At 48.2% G+C, this 24,266-nt stretch overlaps 6 protein-coding genes across 6 annotated transcripts; 4 read left to right on the forward strand and 2 right to left on the reverse strand.

Annotated features, from left to right (window-relative positions):
- Positions 1–1,883: 1,883 nt before the first annotated feature.
- On the reverse strand, positions 1,884–5,594 carry LACBIDRAFT_332852 (GTP-binding protein; the record flags this gene model as incomplete). Its single annotated transcript, XM_001887452.1, has 38 exons — positions 1,884–1,891; positions 1,945–2,151; positions 2,207–2,252; positions 2,321–2,356; positions 2,431–2,433; positions 2,492–2,504; positions 2,542–2,544; positions 2,612–2,614; positions 2,682–2,707; positions 2,752–2,754; positions 2,822–2,824; positions 2,892–2,927; positions 2,995–2,997; positions 3,065–3,067; positions 3,135–3,137; positions 3,206–3,208; positions 3,276–3,278; positions 3,346–3,348; positions 3,416–3,418; positions 3,486–3,488; positions 3,556–3,558; positions 3,626–3,628; positions 3,696–3,698; positions 3,766–3,768; positions 3,836–3,838; positions 3,906–3,908; positions 3,976–3,978; positions 4,046–4,048; positions 4,116–4,118; positions 4,186–4,188; positions 4,256–4,258; positions 4,321–4,323; positions 4,380–4,467; positions 4,525–4,663; positions 4,714–4,908; positions 4,963–5,045; positions 5,097–5,317; positions 5,397–5,594. The coding sequence occupies 38 exons, from the start codon at positions 5,592–5,594 to the stop codon at positions 1,884–1,886; spliced, it is 1,371 nt and encodes a 456-aa protein (XP_001887487.1).
- A 1,085-nt stretch (positions 5,595–6,679) lies between these two features.
- On the forward strand, positions 6,680–8,989 carry LACBIDRAFT_332853 (uncharacterized protein; the record flags this gene model as incomplete). The annotated part of the gene is made up of 11 exons (XM_001887405.1): positions 6,680–6,849; positions 7,053–7,155; positions 7,332–7,347; positions 7,475–7,521; positions 7,579–7,645; positions 7,687–7,756; positions 7,875–7,970; positions 8,079–8,198; positions 8,752–8,787; positions 8,867–8,926; positions 8,977–8,989. 11 exons carry the CDS (start codon positions 6,680–6,682, stop codon positions 8,987–8,989), a joined length of 798 nt encoding a protein of 265 aa, XP_001887440.1.
- A 1,515-nt stretch (positions 8,990–10,504) lies between these two features.
- Positions 10,505–11,082, forward strand: LACBIDRAFT_310303 (uncharacterized protein; the record flags this gene model as incomplete). Its single annotated transcript, XM_001887406.1, has 2 exons — positions 10,505–10,852; positions 10,903–11,082. 2 exons carry the CDS (start codon positions 10,505–10,507, stop codon positions 11,080–11,082), a joined length of 528 nt encoding a protein of 175 aa, XP_001887441.1.
- Positions 11,079–14,684, forward strand: LACBIDRAFT_332854 (uncharacterized protein; the record flags this gene model as incomplete). Its single annotated transcript, XM_001887407.1, has 17 exons — positions 11,079–11,146; positions 11,205–11,257; positions 11,367–11,455; positions 11,526–11,541; positions 11,881–12,047; positions 12,101–12,155; positions 12,462–12,520; positions 12,598–12,662; positions 12,709–12,841; positions 12,897–13,087; positions 13,145–13,242; positions 13,292–13,504; positions 13,554–13,711; positions 13,774–13,819; positions 13,850–13,965; positions 14,021–14,106; positions 14,156–14,684. The coding sequence occupies 17 exons, from the start codon at positions 11,079–11,081 to the stop codon at positions 14,682–14,684; spliced, it is 2,142 nt and encodes a 713-aa protein (XP_001887442.1).
- Positions 14,685–15,360: 676 nt separating this feature from the next.
- On the reverse strand, positions 15,361–16,719 carry LACBIDRAFT_332855 (uncharacterized protein; the record flags this gene model as incomplete). The annotated part of the gene is made up of 8 exons (XM_001887453.1): positions 15,361–15,563; positions 15,682–15,978; positions 16,062–16,076; positions 16,109–16,177; positions 16,242–16,414; positions 16,462–16,531; positions 16,572–16,649; positions 16,689–16,719. 8 exons carry the CDS (start codon positions 16,717–16,719, stop codon positions 15,361–15,363), a joined length of 936 nt encoding a protein of 311 aa, XP_001887488.1.
- A 2,250-nt stretch (positions 16,720–18,969) lies between these two features.
- On the forward strand, positions 18,970–21,343 carry LACBIDRAFT_332856 (uncharacterized protein; the record flags this gene model as incomplete). Its single annotated transcript, XM_001887408.1, has 10 exons — positions 18,970–18,972; positions 19,199–19,282; positions 19,320–19,382; positions 19,539–19,583; positions 19,672–19,688; positions 19,936–20,107; positions 20,159–20,750; positions 20,783–20,897; positions 20,950–21,114; positions 21,238–21,343. The coding sequence occupies 10 exons, from the start codon at positions 18,970–18,972 to the stop codon at positions 21,341–21,343; spliced, it is 1,362 nt and encodes a 453-aa protein (XP_001887443.1).
- Between the last annotated feature and the right edge of the window lie 2,923 nt (positions 21,344–24,266).

Genomic DNA, 24,266 nt, shown 5'->3' on the forward strand with positions numbered 1-24,266 from the left:
TATTATCCGCGATCTGGGCATCATCTTACCATCAAACCCATCTATTAGGTTCTCAAAGAGAGCAAATTCAAAGAACACGGCCGTATTACACCCAGTACGTTTCACGATTGTATATCACGTTCCTTTTTTGCTCACCGTGAAATGAACAACAGAGGAATTCGTCGCTGTAGGTGACTTTTTGGTGTACAAGTTCCCCGTATGGACGTGGTAAGCGCATTCCTTCTCCATTCCTTCCTCCTCTTCTCTCGTCGCGAAATTAAACTAAGTGGGCAACAGGGAAAAAGGAGACACATCCAAATCCCGCGACTTCCTCCCACAAGACAAACAATACCTAGTAACGCGTGGCGTCCCCTGCCTCCGGCGCGCCACCTCCCTAGCCTACACAGACGCAGACGAGGACGCTGAGCGTCTCCTCTCCTTCGCTGATTCCTCTTCCCCCTCCGCAGACGGCGACGAGTGGGTCGAGACGCACGCGGGTCGGCAGGCGCATCGAACGGACTCTGCGACAAACGCGGGTGAGATTGCGGACTCTATCCCTGATTTGGATGGGGATAGGCCGCATGGGGATGAGGAGAGGATTGTGAGGGGGTTGGGGGCGTGTCGTTAGCTGGGGGTGAGGGGGTTGGGCCGGAGACGCCTGATTTGGATGATATCCCTGATATGGAGGAGGATGATTTGGAGGAAGGGGATGATGAGGCTACGGCTACAGCGCCTAAGACGGCCGTTATACCTGCTGCTGCCGGGGTTGATGCTAGGTATGTTTTGTCATTGAGGCTGCTGAAATTTGAAGCGCGCTGATGATCTCTTTGTAGTGCCAATGTGGAAGTTGCAAAGGGCAATCTGCTTCAAGTTCGCACGTACGATGTGATGATCACATACGACAAGTATTACCAGACCCCACGCGTTTGGCTGATCGGCTACGACGGGGTTCGCCTTTACCCTTTGTCCCCATTCTCTTTTCTACGCTAACTAACGGAAACAACAGAACCGCACCCCACTAACCCCTCCCAAATCTTCCAAGACATCTCAGCAGACCACACCCAGAAAACAGTAACGATCGAACCATTCATCCACTCCGCCTCTCTCCAAGCCGCCTCCGTGCATCCATGCAAACACGCCAGCGTCATGAAGAAAGTGATAGAAAGGATGAACAACAGTGTCGTCGAGGAACAGCTCGCGCAGCGCGGTAAATCCTCTTCTTCGTCAGGCAAGGACACCCCTAAGAAAGAGAAGAAATGGCTGTTCAGCCGAAAATCGTCTGGGAGTGCCAAGGTCATTCAACAGTTGCAAGTTGGGGCTGAGGAAGAGGAGGTGGAGGGAATGAGGGTTGACTTTTATCTGGTTGTTTTCCTCAAGTTTATTGCAAGCATCGTGCCAACTATTCAGGTTGACTCGACTATGTCTTTTTGAGTTTGATGCTGCTCTCCCCTTTGTCCTCTGACTTTATCTGGTACCCCTAGTCCTCCCTCATTGCTAAGCCATCGTTTCTTTTACCTGTATTTTTTTTTACCACTGTTGGTACTTAGAGCTCCTCTTTCTTTGTGAATATGCCGCAATGTGGAATATTTATCTGTATCTTTCGTGTTTTTCTGACAGACTTCGGAGAATACATAAATCATGTATCATCTCACCCCCCTCTAACAACTCATTGAACTCCCATACACATACACTGTGAAGACAACTCAAGGGCACCCTCAAGCCGTGGAAGCTTCAGAACATGAAAAGCTTGTGGACTTGAAAAAAATTACCATCCTTGACTTTCTTTTGCTCAAATGACACAATCTATTTTCTTGAGAACAACAAGGCAAAAGGTGCATCATAATGGGTGGTAACTAGAGACATGTGCTGCATTTATGAAATTCTGGGAAGGTGGGCTGAAACTTTTATAAAGCTAAAATCAAATAAATGAGAAGACCTTGGAAGACTTGGAATATTGATACTCACGAAGACGATTGTCCATAGCAATCTTTACAAGAGCCTGTTTCTTTTGTTCCTTGGTTTTCATATGAGAGGCCTCCTCAATGGCAGTATTGATTTTTGCCATGTCAGCAGACAAGTTGAACTTTTGAATGGCTGATTTGAAGGGGGCAGTGGACTTTGAAGGATTCTGTTTCCACAGAAAGAAAGAGTGCTCTGCAATGATAGCAGTCACTGAGCAGTAAAATAATAGTTATGATAGAGTGGTCATAAATGAGAGTAGACACACCAATACATAGAAAGGCAATGTCCTTGAAGGATTTGGTATTGTGAATCTGGATAGAATTATGTGGTGGTCAGAATAATGAATAGCATTTACACAGTGAAGCTAGTGAAGGTTTACCAAGGACCAGTCTGTATGATCGAGGACATCCTTTGCCTAAAAATAGTAATTGGTTCAGTCAATACTACTGGTTTTTATAAAAATATTGGAAGAAACAATAAAATACTGACTGTCTATTTGAACAAGTGGAGTTTCATAAGTGTTTTTCTAAAATTGTAGAACTGAACTCACAATCTCATCATTTCTTAGCAAAATGAAAAGAGAAGAAAGCTGAGACCTACCTTCTATTTAAAACACAGGCCACCCTCTTATCAACAACAAGTAGAGAAGAACAGTCAGATGATGACTTACATCCTGTTCAAAACCCATAGCATGCTCTGGTCAGCAACAAGCAGGAAGGGCCAGCCAGATCCTGACTTACATACCATTCAAAACCCAGACCATGCTCTTGTCAGCAACAAGCAAGAAGGGCCAGCCAGATCCTGACTTACTCGCTGTTTAAAACCCAGACCATGCTCTTGTCAGCAACAAGCAGGAAGGGCCAGCCAGATCCTGACTTACTCGCTGTTCAAAACCCAGACCATGCTCTTGTCAGCAACAAGCAGGAAGGGCCAGCCAGATCCTGACTTACTCGCTGTTCAAAACCCAGACATGCTCTTGTTACTTGCTGTTCAAAACCCAGAGCATGCTCTTGTCAGCAACAAGCAGGAAGGGCCAGCCAGATCCTGACTTACATCCTGTTCAAAACCCAGAGCATGCTCTTGTCAGCAACATGCAGGAAGGGCCAGCCAGATCCTGACTTACATCCTGTTCAAAACCCAAAGCATGCTCTTGTCAGCAACAAGCAGAAAGGGCCAGCCAGATCCTGACTTACATCCTGTTCAAAACCCAAAAGCATGCTCTTGTCAGCAACAAGCAGGAAGGGCCAGCCAGATCCTGACTTACATCCTGTTCAAAACCCAGAGCATGCTCTTGTCAGCAACAAGCAGGAAGGGGCAGCCAGATCCTGACTTACAGCCTGTTCAAAACCCAGAGCATGCTCTTGTCAGCAACAAGCAGGAAGGGCCAGCCAGATCCTGACTTACAAGCTGTTCAAAACCAAGAGCATGCTTTTGTCAGCAACAAGCAGGAAGGGCCAGCCAGATCCTGACTTACAAGCTGTTCAAAACCAAGAGCATGCTCTTGTCAGCAACAAGCAGGAAGGGCCAGCCAGACCCTGACTTACATCCTGTTCAAAACCCAGAGCATGCTCTTGTCAGCAACAAGCAGGAAGGGCCAGCCAGATCCTGACTTACAGCCTGTTCAAAACCCAGAGCATGCTCTTGTCAGCAACAAGCAGGAAGGGCCAGCCAGATCCTGACTTACAAACTGTTCAAAACCAAGGGCATGCTCTTGTCAGCAACAAGCAGGAAGGGCCAGCCAGATCCTGACTTACAAACTGTTCAAAACCCAGAGCATGCTCTTGTCAGCAACAAGCAGGAAGGGCCAGCCAGATCCTGACTTACATCCTGTTCAAAACCCAGAGCATGCTCTTGTCAGCAACAAGCAGGAAGGGCCAGCCAGATCCTGACTTACATCCTGTTCAAAACCCAGAGCATGCTCTTGTCAGCAACATGCAGGAAGGGCCAGCCAGATCCTGACTTACAGCCTGTTCAAAACCAAGAGCATGCTGCAGTCAGCAACAAGTAGGAAGGGCCAGCCAGATCCTGACTTACAGCCTGTTCAAAACCCAGAGCATGCTCTTGTCAGCAACAAGCAGGAAGGGCCAGTCAGATCCTGACTTACATCCTGTTCAAAACCCAAGGCATGCTCTTGTCAGCAACAAGCAGGAAGGGCCAGCCAGATCCTGACTTACATCCTGTTCAAAACCCAGAGCATGGTCTTGTCAGCAACAAGCAGGAAGGGCCAGTCAGATCCTGACTCACCCACTGTTTATAACCCAAGGCATGGTCTTGTCAGCAACAAGCAGGAAAGGCCAGTTAGATCCTGACTCACCCACTGTTATAACAAAAGCATGATCCCATTAGCATCTACTTGAGGCCCACTGGATGTTGGCTTACCACCTGTTCATATATTTTATTTTGTTCTACCACTGTACAGTCAAGTAAGGTCCACATACCATATGTGGAAAATAATTCAGTATCTTCTCAACCATCTTCCTCCACTCTCTCTTTTCTTTGAATAACTTCCAATCTGGAAAGACAACTCTGTTATTCTAGATAATCAGCAATTTACCAGCATATAATTCAAAATGAAGCAACTACCTTATAATTGCATATTCAATTGACAGAGCCACATTATTTTGCTGCACTGTAAGAAACAGCTGTAAGAGTGTATCATCTGAAAACGTGGCTGCTGTCTTCCTCAGCAGTTCAGTACAGTCACTTGTAGGATTTTGCATGTCTGTTAAATGCAATTAATCCATTGTCTATGAGTTAATGAGTTTGTTGTACCTCGAAAATACACATAATCCTTGGGATGATACTTTTTCTTGTAGAGTTGCTGACCAAACCTCTTTTCAAACATGGCAACTGACTCTTCTGGAGCTTTATTTGCAGCATCTTCAACATCCATTCCAGTGTCAACCAGGTGTTTGATGGTTTGGGCATCAAGCATATCTGCTTTTGTAAACAGAACAATAACTGGAACTGTGCACAAAATGGAAAGGTGAAATTTCAGTAGATTATCAACAATTTACATACCTCTACCAGTTCCATACTCATCAAAGAAATTTAACTCTGCTCTTGTAAATGGTCTGGCTTCATCATTGATTGGGATGCAGTACCTACACAAGATGTACTCAGATGCACTTTAATGTCACAACTCCATCACTCACCAAATCACATGCAGATGATCCTTGAGCTCTTTGTTGGTTGAACGTTTTTGCAGAAACTCCTTGACTTTATCCAACTCAGATGTTCTGCCTGCTTCAAAGCCACGTGAGTCATGAAAGACAAATGCCTTATTGCTCTCAAATATCATTTCATTCTCAATATCATGCTCCCCTCTCTGCCACACTTTCAGTAAAATGGAATAGGGAGTGTAGATCCACATTACCTGTGCAGTTGAATCGAGCTTGGACAAGTCAATCTTTTTCACATCAATAATGATAGATGATGTCTAGCACATGGAATACCTCATGACCCTCCGGACTGAAAATTTTTGGCTGTTCCGTTGTATTGCAAACTCGCTGGAGGATGGTTGTCTTCCCCGCGTTGGCGCGGCCAATTATGAGAACGCGAAAGCGGTTGGTGAGGTTTCGAACTCTGCGTGCTCGGCTCTGTTGTCTTTCTATATCCTCTGTGGCCTGGGATTCAACATTGGAAAGAGACATTTGTCGCTGGGACGCCTGAGATGGTGGAAGTGGTGAAGAATGCAGTGGGCAGTGTATTGTTTGGTTATGCTGGGTCAGCCACTCGAGTGACGTCACCGACTCGCTTCTCACGTCTCTCGAATGTTGAGCTTCTTTCAAATTCTTACAATGTAATATTGCTACCCTCAGAAGCGCGTGATGATCAAGTCCTCCCAAAGGCCTATTCACAGGCCATTACTCTGGAAACACGCACAAGTGTTCGAATACAAGTACGTCGGCGTAAACCAGAACTCGTTGAAGCACTATGCGACACCCCCCACATAAACCCCCCATAATCGCATGGCTTCTACCCTCCTTCGCACTCCGTCGCCCCTTCAGATCCTAACCCGCCATCCGAGCTTAGATGGCCGACCTAACCAGCATCTCTGCGTGCAGACAACCTCCTCGATCAGCTGCATGGTGTCGAAGCAGAGGAGATTGAAACCTCACTGAAATCTCGACGAGGACGTTTCGATTTGATTCCCATATTATGACTGGCCCTTCCTCAACAAAGTTTTCCTCCCAAGTTTTCCTTCCGCCTCAATCCCCCATTCCACTTCGAATCCCGCGTCTTCCACCTCAACTGCCTCTTTTCCCACTACAAATTCTATCAACCCCTCATCCAGACCCTCATCCAAACAACCCTGTACACCTCGGACAACATTAACTCTGCCTCGTCATTTCCGCGTGATCGCCCTGCGAAGTTTTTCCACTACTAGAATCGACATGTACATGTTCGATGCTGGGTGGGCTGCTTGATTTCAGGTTTCCGGTGAGGAGAAGGCCAGGGTTTCCATAGGCCTGAATGACGTGTAGAAAGGTTGGACTTGGGACACAACCTCTACTCCATGCAATACAGGATGCCATTCATTACCTTCGGCCCCTGCAATAATGACCTTGGCCTTGTCGAGTTGGTCTTCAAGCCCCCCTCTTGTCGAGTTCAACTTTAGATTTCGAAAACGGAAACCATCATCGTCGGCAAAGGCCTCTCCCGCATCTCCTCAGCCTCAATAAGGAAGACCCCTGGCTAGGCTCCCAGCTCCTACTCTCAAACTCCATGGGGCTCCATGACTTTCGTGAAGATGTCGATCAGCAACGGTATTTCTGGCCCGAGAGAAGGAGGAGTATGGGTTCAAGAGATAAAGGACTTTTCTGAGCCTGCGGCACTGTCGACAGCGACGTGGGTGCAGAGTGGGGTGGCTCCAAGTGTGAAGATTTCGACCTTGCACCCTTCACGGTGAGTTGTTTCTTGTGCTTCGTGCCTTTTCTGAAGCTGATTGTTCTTGCCGTTAAGGATATCGTGGCGTTCAGAACCATCTGACTTCTTGACCACTGGGCGGGACATATCCTTCCCTCACTTCAGTCGGCCCTCAGTTCAACTGGTAAGTGCGAAAGTGGTGTCCTGTGGAAACTTCTTGATCTAAATTATGAATCGAAAAGTGAAATTGCGCGTCTCGCCGACATCGAGGTTGCTAGCAAAGCCCTCTTCGGTGTCATCGGTGCCTGGGACGATATAAAATTTCTACAGAGTGATAAAGTTTCTGTGTGCCAGGTTCAAAACCGAGCACTCTTCCCTGTATCCCAACACGCTCTAGGAATAGCAGGTTGCTGCCTAGTGTGGAACCGATAATATAAGCGAAGGAAGCAGGCTTTCTCTTCCCATAAGCCGTGGCCGCAACTTGTTACGTGTTAGGCACTGCCAGCCTGGCGCTCATACAGACTGTACCCACTGCTTGTAAGTTCTTCTCGAGCTTTTTACCTCGTACGAAGCTGATCATTCTAGATAGAAAGAGAATCCCCCCCCCACTTCAACTCGCACACACTCCCTGGTAGTAAGTCGCGATAAATCTTCACGCTAGAAGGGACGTACAACTCGATGCCCATGATCGGCTCAGATTGCGGGTTCGTCGTATGTAAAAGCCTACGCCCTTTTGAAGTGTTTCACCAAAATGACCTGTCCAATAAGGGGGGCAAACTCGTGCATGTCATTGCTGTCATAGAATACATGCAGGTCATCGATGTTTCAAGTCAAAGTGGGTCTGTTATATCCGCTCTCACTCTGTGTGCTTACCAGAACAACAGACTCAAGATTACGACGACGGTCACGACACTCAATGGTCCGGGCAGTCCAACGTGCTGAGATGGTAAGCCCTCATCGACGGGAGCTCTTCGTATCTGATTTTTCTATCAGTTACCTTTCAGGCTGCCAGAAAAGCGCTACTCACTGTTCAAGACTGATCGACTGACCTGATTTTAACCAAGGGTTTCTCACTGCCAGCTTCAAATTGAGTGGCCAGAACTACGTAGACGTGCGGTGCTGCTTGGCGCGGAACGGAAGGAGCTGGTCTGTGCGGTTAGGTGGGTCGAGTGTGATGTACGAAATATGTATACTCATCTTGGGTTTTCTATCAGGGCAACGGGGAACGACAGAATGGAAGGTCGATTTCAATGCAACCACCCCACCAGCTATAAACCCTTGTTCGAGACTAGTTGGAAGAACTGCACCAGCCATGACGTCGTCAAACTGGAACCACAAAACCTTCGCATTCAGGACTTGAATTGGATTGAAGAGTTGGAATCGCGGTGGTACGTTGTCTACTACGCCTATGTTGCATTTCCCTAAATCCTTCCTGCACAGATCGGCCCTACAATCCCTGCCACTCGACAGGAAGGTCATGTGTAATTACGGACAACCTTTTCCGCTCAAATTCAAATTGCAAGGTCATTGTGAATGGTAGTTATTCTCGTTTGTGACTATCTCTGTCGTAACTCACGTAATTGCTGTATCCTATTGTAGAACGCAGGCAAAAGACGACCAAATTGAATACGGCTTTCAGCGTTTTAACAAACAGAACCACTCCGACTCCTTAAAACCCAGGAATATCAGTCGCCAGCTCTGTCCAACTTGACGTCCGTTCGAGTTTGGATCACAGGGCTATTCCTAGTGCGGCGTCCCAGAGACAGGTGCTTCGAACGTGTGGAAATTGAGTCATGAAGCAAAGCGTCATTTGCTGCTCACCGTCGCTCTTCAGCGGTGTAAACGCTCTTTGGCTGTGGATACACTGAATGCTTGAAACGAGCCAGGGCAAAGTCGTTACTTGTACACTAACAAAGTCTCGTTGAGGCCTTGCCGCCCAAGTGGTAGCAACCCCACTAAAAGGAAATGGGGAAAAAGGTAAGCATACATCCAGTTCTCGGGGTTGTGCGGCGTAGTTCTGATATTTCTTTGGGGCTAGCTTGCTGTTGGATGATAGAACGACTCGCTACCGTGACGGCAATGAAGAAAAGGGCGAAGATACTTCAGTCCGGGCAACGTGAGTTGTGTCATTCGATGCGTATGCAAATTCTTACATGTTTGATGTAGCGCTATCCCCTGATGGTTTCAAGCAACGAGTAAACGTGGAAACGTACACGGACATCGCGATTTACGGACAAATGCGTAGGGGGTGTGAGGGGAAGATGGAGGAGAATAGCGACAAGATGGCTGTGGCGACTCTTGGCTGAGACGGGGACTTCATTGGCAAAATGGGATGGCACATCATGATAGAATTGTAGTTGATAATCGTACTAAGTAGGATTCAGTCTCGTACTGCCCATGTCACAGCCACTTTTATAACCTCCTATGTTTTCAGTTACCGTAGTTTGAGTCCTAGGAAAACGACGTTGTGGAAATTCTGCTGCCAAAGAAACTTGTCTGTCTGTGCCAAGTGGTGAACTCATGCCAACGCTGGAGCTCGAATGGCGACTCGAAGGGACATTCACTTGAACTGTAACAAAACTTCAGGGAAAGTTAACCTGGAGTTGATACTCAAGTACTCACCAGCACCCTCTGCCTCACCGTTTGTTTGATGTTCAGATCTGGCAACAAACTTGCGCGCTTTCACGATCGTCGTGGGCAGATTGAAAAGCTTAGTTGGGGAGCCAATGACGTGGGTGTATATTGGACATTGAGTCAAGGGGATAGAGTTGTACGACGGAAGAACGAAAAGCTGGACCTTTGTCTCGAAGTTTTCTGCTTGTGGTGGAACGTTAGACGAGTGGTGGATGATAAGGAGGAAGGAGTCGTAATGTTTGCCTTATGTTTGTTGATTGAGTTGTCTAGTATAACGTTCACCTGTTCGAAACTACCACCCAACTACCACCATAGGTCCGAATGTTGCCTTCTTCGCCGTGAACGTGGGATTTCAGCAAGACGGTATTGCGCATGCTCGCCGATCAAGGCGTTGAGAGGAAAAGAGCGAGCGGTATCTTGGATCCGGCGTGCTTGTGTCGTTCTCCAAGTTTCTTTACCCATAAGAGTCGGCAATGTTTCGCCTGGTAGTCCCACTGAGAGGCGAATTCCGTTTTATTCATTCCATCCCAGTACGCTTTTCAACGATATTCTCTCAATAAGTGGCGATTAACGTTAATTTCAAGGTTCAATGGGAGAGGTTACGATGTTTGACAAAGCTCGGTTTTGGCCCGGTTAGAAACGCCAGCGACGCCGTGACCAGCTTGACTACGCAAGTCTTGAGCTACACTCAAATCGACTACCTATTCTCATGAGGCTTTATGAGGTGGGTCTTCTTGGGGTTTTCTTCAACCAAGTCATTAGATTGATCTTTATGACGAAGATTCGCAAGTATTAGCTGGATGCCAGTAGTAGTCCAGCCAAAGAACGCAAGCTGGGATTTCACTACCTCGTTCAAGAGGAGCCGAAGGGCATCAAGGGGAGGCTAGTGGATTTACGAAACCTTGGGGATGGCTCTTACCGAGATTGTGAGTTGCGCCATGCTCATTCTACTGGCGAAAATACTTATCCAGGGTTTAGTGTGAAGACTTGTTGAATCACTTTGGCGAACTAAGGTTACTGCTATTTTGTGGAAGAGTGCCGGCCGCCTCTCACGACTGTCATGACTTTCAACCCTTTACTACAGCGGGTGCGAAGCTCCATTGTGTGGCGTTGGCATAGAGAATCACCCGTTTCGCGGAACGTCCGCGCTCGGACCCACGTCTTGCAGAATTCCTCAGGAAAAGGTCGACGAACTTTCCATGAGCCTCGTCATCTACAATCGATGCTTGCCTTTCGAGAAATGCCAATGCCAACGCGGCTGATCTTGTCGCGAAGCACATTTTTCGTACTGCGCCGTGGAAGTTTGTCGTGTCACGTTCCAGAAACACGCCTAGTGGTTAGATTTCGATGCCTCGGAGGAACGGGAACGGAGCAACCTCACAATACGTTCAACCGGTTTGCTTTAAAAGTAAGCCTCGTTACTGGCTTTGTTGTGTATGTGCTTACCTATCATACTAGGTCTTGGCTCCTATCTGGATTTCCACCCAACACGATCCAACACGCACGCTCTTTTTTCTTGGGTTGGTGGTACACCCGTATTGGGTTAAACTTTTGGTCAATATGTTAAAGAAAGCTTCTGCTCATTTTGGCCAGAACGAGTGCTGGCACCTTGAACATCGCCTTCTAGCATTGCAATGACATTTGCGGGCATGAACCACGTTGATGCGCATCTTCATGACAACTTGGGATTATTGTCCGCCAGGTGAGCCTGGGCGACACGTCAAAATTCTACCTACTGACTATTCGTTATGCCTACATAGCGTTTGTTACATTCTATTCGCAATTTCACCTTCTTCTTCCAAGCCAGAAGCACGTTCGCAACCGGGGGCTTCGATTTCATATCTAGGGGTGGCACCGCACAAGTTTCTAACATGCGATCACGAGTCATATCTCATCCCTCACAAAGTCAATGCACGCCGTAGGTTGTGGAGACGGGAGGAGGAGCACACATGGTTCCACTCGACTGTCAGAGTTTGACACTACTTCTTTCAACTGTGACTCGCTCCTCTCCGTAAGTACGCTTTCTGATATTCCCATTTTCTCTCACCTCTAACGTAAGTTGTACCTAGATTATCAACTAGCCGCAACGGGCCAACAGTACGTTCGTAACCAAAAGACCTTGGCGTGCGCTGGCACAATTGTGGGGGAAGTTGGCCTTTTGTAGAACTTGCCCTTCCTAAGCACTGGCCTCCGACAGCATGGCGAAAGTCATAGGGCACACCCTGTACTCACTTCGGAAACCCAAATCACCCTTTGTTATTTTCCGCGGACGCTTCTCGAGGCGATCCCCACCTCAACCCCCTTTTTGAGGACGGTCATGAACAACTGATGACACTACTAACCTTCTGTTCTGTGCTGTGAATGTAAGGCAGAGGCCTGTACGGGTTCAATGTCGCGTCTTCCTCGCTTTTCATTTCAACGGACTCAATCAACCAGCTACTACTGCGCAAGCGCTCGCAGGTGACGTCACATCCTCTGACAGTCACACCGAACGCCGTATCAGACAAAGCATGTTCCGAGCGCTAAGCACCTCCCTTTCACCAAAACCACCATGTCTACCGCGAGGGGTAGCTCAACGGGAAGCCCTAGCATTGAGATTACAGGTAACCTCCCAGGTTTTTGCCCCCAGGTCAAATATCTGACACCCATTGACTAGAAATCCGCGTTGAATCCCATCACATCCTCAAATCGGTCCAACTTTCGATTGGATCGTTCGAGCGGCAATCACCTTGTCTCCTGAATGCAAAGACCCACAACTTTGAGTTGTCATCCCCCTGGTGAGCCGATGATCATGTGTGCCATTGGACGACAAACCCAATCAAAGCAGTCAACTTTCCGTTTCAGAGCCCCTCTATCTGCAAGTCCGATTCCGCGGATTGTTTCGTGCTGCGTCGAAGAGCAAGATACCTCTCGATGAACTGCTAAGCAAGGTCGGCCCCCACTTCTCCGGAAAACAAGGCAAGTGCCTCCCTTCTGCAATCGCTCCTGTCTTGCTGATGCAGGACTTTTTACTCTAGAATGGTCAAAATCATTTGACAAGTTCGATGTCGTCCTGAAGTTTAGCCGATACGCAGGGGTGTGTGCACTTCTTCCTCAAACGCAAAAGCGTCCGCCTAATGCGGGTGCTATCGATCTTAGAATGCTTTAACCAAGGCAGAACCTCCGACGAGTGGCGACCTACGACCCACAACGGATGAGTTATTCAAGTTGGTCGAACGGTTAGTCTGCTTAATCTCCGATTACTCTGACTTACCTTATCGCTAGGTTCCGAGTCCTGGTCATCGGCAAAGTGGCCCTCTTATACCTCTATTCTCAGGTATTAGCTCACAGTTCGTTTTTACAGAGTGGTGTAGGGAAATCTTCCCTTATCAACGAATGCTTCGGTGTCAAGGATGCTGTGAGGTCACTCCCCGTCTTCTCAAGATCCGCTCCTAAAGCTTGTCCTTCCCCAGGCGGTGGCTCATTCAGAAGCTGGCGTGTCAAATATCAATACTCCGATTATAGCCAGCGAAAACGGAAGATTTGTTCTACACGACAGTCAGGGCTTCGAGCATGGGGAGGGTGACAACTTCAAGAAAGTCGTTGATTTTTTGAAAGTTCGGAAGGACATGCCCAATGTGAGGGATCAGGTACATGCTGTCTGGTATGTTTACCACTCCTCAATCACTTGAGTGAACAAGATGATGAAGGTATTGTGCAGGCTTTGTTTCCCAGTGTCCTTGTCTAAAGGTGATCGTTTGTTCGAGGCTGGGGTGGAGGAGTTATTCCGTATGAAGTCCAACGGAGACCTTGGCCCAGGTATGTTCTTGGTGTTTTCTGATCGACGATGGCTCACTGTTCACTTTAGTTCCTGTGATCACCGTTTTTACCAAATATGATAAGTTGGAAGAGCAGGTTGAATATGGTAACAATCTAGAGTTCCACAAACGCAACAAACATTTGGATCGGGAAACCCGAAATGCACGTCTTGCTGAGGAGACAGCAGCACAGTTCCAAGAGTTGTGTGTTGGTCCCTTCGAAAAGGTCGTCGGTATAGACATTCCGCACATTGCCGTCTCAAGTAAGCTACAAGAGACATCTTGGGCCTGTGCTTATATTTGCCAACACAGCCAATAAAGAATACAAGGATACCAGAAAGATGTTGAATGAGCTTGTCCGTCTCACTGCTGACTGTGTTAAAAACACCCTGGCAGTTGACGTTGCTGAAGATGTTGCGCTAGTCTCTGCCATCGCCCAACGCGTGAATCCAGCTGTAAAGATCGATGCGGTGATTGCGTGAGCATTCAAATGTTCGTCTTCTCTTGATGTCATGCTGACACCTATTTCAAGGGTTGGGAAGAAGCGTATGAATCTTTCGGCGTGCCCCTTGGTGAAAGTTAAGCTAAGCTACCCCTCTTTTTGTCAGGTTATTGGATGGGTCTCGCAGCTAGCGTGAATTTTCCAGGAAAAACTATAGAAGAATGCCTACGGGTTCTACATACTGATATCGTTGAAGTGTGGAACATTCAAGATGGTTGCGGGGTAAATACTTTAACATCATTCCATCTTCTCACACTTATGGAAACTGTGCTGTTAGTATTTGGAAAGCAAGGAACTGAAAAAGCTAATGTTCGAACTTGTTGGGAATCAATATGACGAGCCGTCAGATCCCAACACGATATTGTAAGTCAATTTTGTCGACTGTGCCACCTCATTTTTTACAAGTTGTCAGTCCCCATGCTTATTCGCTGCTTGGTGCCTTGACTATGTTAATTGGGGGTTTGACTGCACCTGCTGCTCCCATTGTGATTCCTATTGTTGCGTCTCTCTTGCTGGCAAAATGGATTTTCGATGTGTACAAGCAATCGTATGTCTTCCTCACTATGCCATGTCAAAATGCTAAGCGGAAAAACCTCAGGGCACTCATGCTACAACGTTTGATGGCGTACATCGTCGACTTCACGATTATTATGCAAATAATTTTTGGCTTGGTGGTGAACGCCCGTCTGCGCCTTTCCCGCCGCTTGATCAAGCTCGTCTTCAAGGCCTACAGCATTTCAGACGAAAGGAGCAAAGTTCACAAGGAGATTAAGGAACATGTGAAGCTGGCAGGCCGCTTTGACCAGGATGCAGCTCTGGCGAAGATCATCCAATTGATCAAGGAGTATCAGATGAAACCCGAGATTATGGAGGAGCTACAAAGTGCGGCTAAGGCCTTCGAGAACAATGAAGACGAGGATTGGGGCGTAGGCAAAACGTGACTTAATCGTTTGATTCCCTGTGTAACTTTGTTGTCTCAATGTCTGTATACACATGCCCTAATCTGAACAAAAATGAACCGCGAAGCTGATGTGTCGAAGAAAGAATTCAAGTGCGCCACTAACTTGAACGAAGAGAAGCCAGTAGAATGAATTGTGTATAGAGCTGGTGTGATGGTTAAATGGAGGATATACGCGAAAGGCAGTAGTAACACAGCTTCCTTTTAATGCGGGCATGTAGCTCTCGACCAAAAATGTTTCCCTTCTGAACGCGGCAGATGACATGGTTGAAGAGCCCTTAGGGTCCCTAGCAGTCCGCTGATTCGTGTGACGACCGAGTGAATAGAACATCGTAGTCAAAAGACGAGTATCGACTGTAGATGATGAGGTATTCGATAAGTTCATCGACCGCTCTGTGCAACTATTGCGAGAAAAGCCCCAGGAAAAGGCTCAGAGGTGAATCCGATGATGTATCCCATTGAGGGACGTTCGTGAATTCTTGTTTACTGATCCAGAAAGGTGGTGAAAAGTGGGGAACACCCAAGTAAACAAACTATATCTCAAGAACCTGGACGTGAAGGACGGACTCGTAACGTGAAGATTGTGGGGGTCGCCGTGGGATGGCTGGACACTGGCTCTTTGTGAGTCTCTCCAGTTGTTGACCTCGTCATGGATGTCCTCAGGCTCCAGTGTTGTAGATTTTCCTGTTCTCCTCGTCTTGTTCGCGGCTGTAAAGGACACTGCAAGGCTCGAAATGGTTTGTGGGAGATTGTTGCTGGTTTTGTGGGTGTTCCCTGGGTGCTCGTCCGGTGATCGTTTTGGTAGATTTGTGTGATCGTGTCTCTTTCCTCCATGCACCTTCCTCAAAGGTCGCAGATTCAGCTATGGCGGAATGCGCAAATGACAGCGACTTCTCGAGGAACAACATCTCATTGAAATTCGCAACTCGGGTCTCTATCTTGGTGTAGGTTTTCAATGAACAATATATTGGTTGATCTACGGCGGGCAAGGAGCACGTTGGGGCGGGTGTGGTAAGCTCCGTGGCCATGATACTTGCCGTCGCTCATGCTATTCCTTTTCAGGCTGTCGAAGTACGACACAGGGCCAGCAAGGACCCAGGGAGCTACCCAGGTTTGAAGCACGTCGTGGCGTCCCTCTGGAAGCGGACTTTCTCTACGGCGGATCTTGAAAGTGGCAAGTGAGATGACATTCGAATTTACGGTAATTGAGCTCTTATGCTGCGCACCCGCAAACGAGAATGATTGCGACCTTGCAATCTGAATTTGAGCGGAAAACGCTGTACGTGATCACACAGCGATTGTAGGGCCGATCTGTGCAGGAAGGGTTTATGGAAATGCGACACAGGCATAGACGACGTACCAATTGCGATTCTGACTGTTTTGTAGGGGTCCAGATGTTATACCAACCAGAAGATTTTGTAGCTGGTGGGGTGATTGCATTAAAATCGACGTTCCATTGTGTCGTTTCCCGTTGCCCTAATAGAAAACCCAAGATGAGTATACATAGTTCGTACATCACACTCGACCCGCATAACCGCACAGACCAGCTTCTTCCGTTCCGTGCTAAGCAGCACCGCACGTCTACGTAGTTCTTGCGTAGTTCTGGGCGCTGGTTCTGAAGCTGGCGGTGAGAAACCCTTGGTTAAAATTGGGTCTGTCAGTCCGTCTTGAAATTGGGTCGATCTTGAACAGTGAGGAGCGCGTTCCTGGCAACTGATTGATAAATCAGATATGAAGAGCTCCCGTCGATGAGGGCTTACCATCTCAGCACGTTGAACTGTCCGAACAATTGGGTGTCGTGACCGTCGTTGTAATCTTGAGTCTGTTGTTCTGGTAAGGTCACAGACAAGTGAGAACAGATATAACACACCCACCTCGACTTGAAACGTCGATGTCCTGCTCGTAAAAGTAGGATCTATGACGGTGATGAGATACACGAGTTCGCCTTCTGATTGGACACATCATTTTTGCATAGGCCCTTACATACGGAACCCGCAATCTGAGCCGATCATGGACATCGAGTAACGAGTTGTACATTCCTTCTGGGGTGAAGATTTGTCACGACTGATTATCAGGGAGTGCGTGAGAGCTGAGGTGGCTCTTTATATCAAGAATAATCAGCTTCGTACGAGGTAAAAAGCTCGAAAAGAACTGACAAGCAATGCGTACTGAGTGAAGATGCTAGTTTGTATGAGTGTCAGGTTGGCAATGCCTAACACGTAACAAGTTGCAGCCACGGGAAAACCTGTCATTCGCGTATACTATCGGTTCTACACTGGGCAGCATCCTACTATTTCTGTTGTGTCTTGGGATACAGGAAAGGGTGTTCATTTTGAACCTGGCACCCAGAAACATTGTCACTCTAGAGAAATTTTATATCGTCCTAGGCACCGAAGAGTCTTTTCACTTTTGGATTCATAGTTAGATCAAGCAGCTTCGGTAAAAACCAGAAAACCTTACAGGCGCCCACCACTTTCACACCTGTCGTTCGAACCGAGGGCAAAGTTTTGTGAGGGAAGGGTATGTTGCGTTCAGTGGTCAAGAAGTCAGATGGTGGTGACCGCCATGTCCTTAATGGTAAGAACAGTCAGCTTCAGCAAAGGCGCGAAGCACAAGAAACGACTCACGGTGAAGGGCGCAAGATCGAAATCTCTGCACACTTGGGGGCGGGGAAGGAATGAGCTACCTTAGTAAGTGCCTTCATGAGGTGCTTTAGACAGTGGCAAATCTGGAAAGTCGTTTACCGCTACTCCAGCAAAGGCAGGTGTTTAGAGGGAGGCAGCGAACTTCCAGCATCCGCTTATTGGTGCAAAATTTCATGTACAACTGACTTGGTCAGGCGCCAGACTCGACGATACAGCAGCATGACGGCTTAGAGTTACAGTGAGCAGTTTAGGGCTGTGAATTTCTACCAATGATTGATGAAGACTTACTAGAGTCCTGACCCCGAGCATTCCACACCACGCGGCTGTAGCCATATCAATGCTTCTTTGACGCATGCCCAGTTCGGTACAAAACATTATCTAAATGACGACCTTTTGATGAGACAGAAAAAACACGGATGCGAGTAAAGCACGTACGGTGAAAAACAGATTGATCTCCGACTTCATGGATGGTGGCAAACTTGAGCTCATGCATTGTTCTTCACGCCAGTCGACTGAAGCGAAAGAACAGTCGCTTTGAACCACCTACGACCGATGACGCCTGAATGCCGTACTCAAACCTATTGAATATCAATCTTAAAAGTCAACGTTTCCGCCGAAATCGTTGGTACAAACCCCTTGATTTTCTGCAAGCGCGCTGACACCTCATACAAGCCAGAACCGAAGTTCTGCTGAGCTGAAGTTGAGAATGAAAGCATCACGCAGGTTCACCATCCACTCAAGCACAACTGGGACGAAGGACTTCAAGCACACTGAAAGTACAATCGTCGCTTGCCGACGACCTGGGACGTAGTGGTGGTACAGATCGTGTTCAGAGATGGTGGAGAACTAGAGAGGTAGATGGAGACGGTGGTGGCTGATTTGTAGGGGTAGTCTGCTATGCTGGTTTCCACTTTTTGAAATCCAAAGTTGAACTCGACGGGGTGGGGGGGGGGTCGAAGACGAACTCGACAAATGGTAGCAGCAGTGAATGGCACCCTCGAAGATGAAGTCGACGTCCAAGAATCCCGAGAGGGAACAACGCCCAGACCAGGCACAATACACTTGCAAAATGCTCCACATGATCGTTCGCGTCCGCGGTCTGAGATTGGGCTTAAGAAGCACAACCAGCCAATGATTCGTTATGTGCGTATTGCGTGGAGTGAAGCTTGTGTCCGAAGTCCCTTTTTGAATCCCACCCTCCTTTCACGCATTCAGTCCCACAGACCCCAGCATTTCTCCATTGGAAACTGATCACCCTCAGCCGTGGCCTGCGCCCACCCAGCATCAAACACGTCAATTCTAACAATAGAGGGAGAACGTGGAAGTGACGTGGAAGAGTCAGTGTTGTCCGACACATCGAGGGAAGTTTGCATGAGGGTAGGGATGAAGATTTGAAGTGGGGGGGAGAGGCAGTTGAGGCGGAAGACGAGGCTTTCGAGGTGGAATGTGGGATTGAGGCATAGGGGAAACTTTGGAGGACTACTTTGAGGAAGGACTGAGGAGGTTCTTTGCGAAGGCTCTGCACGCGGGGATGCAGGTGAAGTGGGCCATGTAAACTCGGATGGCGGGATTAAAGATCTGAAGGGGCGAGGGAGGGCAAAGGAGGGTCGAAGCCATGCGATTATGGTGGGTTTATGTGAGGGGTGTCGGATAGTGCTTCAACGAGTTCTCGTTTACACTGACGTACTGGTCGCGTACGAGCACTCGTATGTGTTTCTAGAGTGCCTGTGAGTAAGCCTTGAGTGGGACTTGATCATCACGCGCATCTGAGGATGGCCATTTTATGTTGTAAGAAAGAAGCTCAAAATTCGAGAGACGTACCTTTGTGTCAAAGTTCTAAGTATGTTTGTAGTTGCAACTCAAGGCCATGTTGGACGAGGAGGAACAAGTCACGAGCACCGTGCGCATGCTGATTGTCGAACGCGACTACTCTGCAGTGAGGTTTCAACCGCCTCTGCTTCGGCACCATGCAGTTGTTTGAGGAGGTTCTCTACAAAAACAGCACTCCGTCAACCCAACCTCCATGTACCCTCCTAGTAAGTCCACAATCGCGTCATTCATCTCCTACCAACTTATCCAGGCATAACCAATCCAGTCTAACCTATTCGCCGTACGCGAGTACCTAAGCCCAGTCTGAGTGAGCCCCATGATCCGCCATCATCTCACTGTCACCAATCAAATCACCCACCTAGGTTCTCAAAGAGAGCAAATACGAAGAACACAGCCGTATACACTCGGTACGTCCACGATCATCTACGTCTGAGTTGGCATTTACCCAAGAGCAACAGATAAATTCGTCGCGGGGGTGACATTTTGGTGCACAAGTTCCCCGTGTGGGCATGGTAAGCCCCTCTCCATTCCTCGTCTCGTCTCGTCGCGAAAACTGAGTTGTAACTTATGAACAGGGAAAAAGGGGACATCCCCTAGTCCCGAGACTTCCTCCCACCAGACAAACAATAGCTAGTAATGTGTGCCATCCCCAGTGAAACTCAATGCAATGCATTTAAATTTCTCAACAGGCCGTCTTCTTTTCTTTCCACCACCATCGCTTCCGCCCACTCGACTAATGCGCACGCCGTCGCTCTACAGCCAGGATCATCCCATCTCCGCCGCCCTCAAACTTTCACCCATGGAGACGGAGGCAGAGCGTACGTCCCGTCTGTACGCAGAAGCCGAGGCGAAACGGGTTTCTGAGCAAATCGACGACGACCTGCGGGAGGAGCGGGAGCGATTGAAGAAGAAGAAGAAGGGCGACGTCAAGGTCAGTGCGCTTTACAATTATGCGCTGCATATACTCATCCTGCGCTGCTAGCTTCTTCTCCTTGGTCAAGCCGAGAGCGGGAAATCGACGCTTCAGAAACAGTTCCAGCTCATGTATAAACCCACTTCGATGGTCCAAGAACGCGCATCTTGGACAGCGGTCATCTACTTCAACGTCGTTCATTCATTAAAACACATCCTAGCTACGCTTGAAGCTTGGGACGACACTCTCGACGAAGACGCCGAGGCGCAACCTACATCGACGGACGATTCACAGTCTATCATACCAAAGAAGGCTCGCGGGAACGGTATCGCAGATCAGCCGTCACCATCTACTTCTCTCTTGACGGGCAGCATCATCCAAGGATCACCAAGTTCCCTGATGCCGTCGGAGGCCGGCGGCTCACACTCCCATTCGATGAAAGAGGGCGGCGCCCTTCAGATAGCCAACCTTCGACGCAGGTTGTTCCCATTGGTAGCTGCGGACGCGCAGCTCGCGGACAGGCTCAGTGGTGGAATCTCGGTGTCTGGTTCTGGTAAGGGCGGCGTCTTTGTGCATAGTGGTTGGCAGGCCCGCACGATCGAGAATGCTCTAGGAAGGATCAAACAAAAACGCCGTTCGGCCGAAAGCGAAAAGAAGACTCGTGAGATTGAACCGCAGGACCCTTTGGTTCAGGACGTTGGGCGAATGTTGGAGCTCTCCGTTTAGGATATCCGGGAGTTGTGGCATCATCCCACTGTCAAGGGGTTAATCGCCAACGGAAACGGAAACTTGATGAATGGTCCGAGTTGTATGTCGCCTACCTTGATCTCTAGTATTCTATTCTGATCTTGTTTCTCTAGTTTTCTTAAGAACATCATGCGTGTCGCGTCGCCGGACTACGTTCCAAGTATAGGTAACGTAGCTCTTCTTAGCCTCAATAAGGAAGGCCCCTGGCTACACTCTCAGCTCATACTCTCAAACTCCATGGGCCTCCATGATTTTCGTGAAGATGTCGATCAGCAACGGTATGTTTGGCTCCGGGAGTTTTTTGAGAAGGAGGGCTATGGGTTTATCATTAGCCTGCGGCTTTGTAGACAGTGACGTGGGTGCAGAGTGGGGATGCATCCAGGCATGCATATAATTCGTAGAAATATTGAGCATTTTGAAGAACCAAAGCGTGTTGAATTCTTGTGCGATTCCGGTTACGATACGCGTTTCATGAACCCTGCGATGTTTCAGCACCCAAGGTCATGAATGCAGAGAACGCAACTGTATGTACAATTCATGAGAGCACAACAAATTTCAGCTTGATTCACCTTTAGGATCCTTGCGAGGTGTTGTAGTGACAATCTCGAATGGAAGTGATGCAATCAAAGAACCCATCACGGTTCTTAGATTCCGGTAAGGGTCCAACAAAGTCTATTCCAATGGATTCCCAAGGTTGACTTGGCACTGGAAGTGGATTCAGCAGCCCGTAGGGTTTCTGATTACTTGGTTTGCTGCGTTTACAAGTTGAGCAGGTTTCACAAAACGCTTTGGTGTCAGAGACTAAGTCTTTCCACCAAACGTGATCCCGCAGGTAATCCAAGGTTTTGCTAGCGCCTAAGTGCGCGAGAAGCGAGTGTGCTTCAGAGATAACGATTTCACGGGCGCTGCGCCCATCGATCAGAACCTTGGGAATACACAGCACCTTTGACTTTTCTGATTTCAGAAAGATAAGGTTGTCTTCCACTGCAAAATTCCTATAGTTATTTGGTTTCTCCAATATAGCCTTGAACATTGGGTCCTCAGCATATCTTCCTTGGAGTTTTCGCAGAAGGTCAATTCCATTTTGACTTTCCGATACAACGTTTACTAACGACGGAAATTCTGATGGCTCGGGGCGTATCTCCGCGCCTTCGACATCATCAGATCTGGGCACCACGCTATTTTTAGCTCGCGGCGGCACTCGGATCGTGAGTTTCTCACTTGTGGACGTGGCTTTGGGCGCCGTTTTATCAACGTTTGCTTTTGCGTTCCCATTCCCGCCCTCCTTTTGTTGTCGAGGGCCTCGAACAACGAAATGATCCTTCATTCGTGCTGCGAATTCTTTCGAGGTTTCAGGACGACCTGTCTCTGCGCCAGGCGCTGGTTCCTTTGGGCGTCTCTGAATAGCAACACGTGCTTCAATACCAGCTAACACCGGCAACGTTGTTTCCACGAGGTCAAGGTGGTCGTCATCGACGACATCAAAGTACGTGTATTCACTAGCAGCTCGCACTGTTCCAGGGCTATCTGCTGAATACATCCTGGATAGCGCGTCTGCTACGACATTCTCAGACCCAGCAACATAGACGACTTTGAAATCGAATTCGCTTATCGTCTCGATCCACCGCGCTTGCCTGCCGGAGAGATTCCGTTGATTCAGTAAGTATTCCAGACCTTTATGGTCTGTAATCCACTTAAATTTTACACCTTGCAGAATATCACGGTGTCTTAGCATTGTCTCAACACCCGCAAGCATTTCGATCTCGTGGACCGGGTAATTCTGCTGTGCAGAGTTGAGCTTAGCTGAGTAAAATGCGGCAACCTTCGCATCTTTCCAGTTTTTTCCTTGGCTGACAAGACCGGCAACGCCTGTAGCGCAACCATCTGTTACCATCCAGATCTGAGGCGCGCTAGGCGCGTATTCGAGGGGGACACGATTATGGTCCCTAGCCGCTTGGACAAGCGCCTTTACATCTTCGAAGGCTCGCTGTTCTGTGAACCCCCAACGAAAAGGCACTGTATCCCCGGTAAGTCCATGAAGAATGCCCATCGGTATTCTAACGTTTGGGATGTCCTCTGCTAGATATCCTACGGAACCCAGGAATCCGCGAAGAAGATCGCGATTCGTTGGTGTCTTCCAATTCAGAACGGAATCCACCTTGTAGGGGTCCATGCGAATGCCGTTGTCACTAACGATGCGTCCGAGGATCTTCATTTCTGGGCATAGGAAGTATAACTTCTTTTTGCTCAGGTATAACTTCTCTCTGGTAAGAATATCCACCACAATTTTAACATGTTTGATGTGATCTTCAACAGAGTCTGAATAAATTATTATATCATCCAGATATACGTCCATGAACTGGCCTATATAAGGCGAGAACAGCTGGTTCATTAACGCCTGGTAAGTCGCAGGGGCGTTACAATCCCCCTGTTGGATAACATGGCTGATCATGTTTCCATCAGGAGTAGTCGTCGCAGTCCGGTGAACGTGCTCGGGCGCGATACGGATTTGTTCGTATGCGTCCTTGCCGTCCATCATGGACCGAAAACGATGTCTAGCCGCCCTCCGCAAAATCCCTTCGGGATCTGGGAGTGGAGACGTCATTTTGTGCGTATTTTCATTTCGAGCACGCAAATCGTATACCGTTCTGAGCAACGGGGGGTCTCCAGGTTTCCTGGGCTTAACTACTAACAGCATAGGAATCGTGTTAGAGGCGTTCGTTATTTCCCAACGGCCCGTCTTCAGGTACGCGTTCTTTTTCTCAACCCATTGAGATCTAAGAGCTTCAGGGCATCGCGAAGGACGCCACGGATATAACTTATTCTCGTCAATCACAGGTATGGTGTGATTGATTATTCTCAATGGTGGCAGCTCGGTCTCACTCGCATCTTTGCACAGAGGGTCCGCATATTCCAGTAGGAATTTCCGCGCCTTGTCTATGTCCAGATTTTCGAGCGCAACCGCACGCGACGCGATGGACGTTACCGAAATCCCATCAAGAGGCAACGCCGTGTCGCTTCCAACAAGAACCCGAGCGGGATTAAATCCCACTGACACTTGGTGCTGGTACAGCCAGGGCGTGCCCAGGATCAAGTCGTAGTTCGATAGGTTTATTATATCAAAGTACCTGACTTCCGTTATCTTTTGATATTCAAACTTAACGCTTGCTCCAGAATTTATTTTGGAGCGTGATCCCTGCACCGCTAGCTGCAGGCCGAGAGGTAAGGCAAGTTTATCCTTTTTTACTTTCAACTGATCAGCCACTGTAGAAGACATAAAGTCCCCCAGTGAGCCTGAATCAAGAAGGGCTCGCGCTGGGTGCCCATTTATCTTGGCAGTGATTACTACAGGTCGAGGGACCTTTCTACTAGTGTCCTTCGTCACGGCAGCATTCCGCTGGACAGCTGGGTATGTGCCGCGGGGGACTGA

This window comes from Laccaria bicolor, genomic scaffold, assembly GCF_000143565.1.
Source record: "Laccaria bicolor S238N-H82 LACBIscaffold_45 genomic scaffold, whole genome shotgun sequence".
Lineage (NCBI taxonomy): Eukaryota > Fungi > Basidiomycota > Agaricomycetes > Agaricales > Hydnangiaceae > Laccaria > Laccaria bicolor.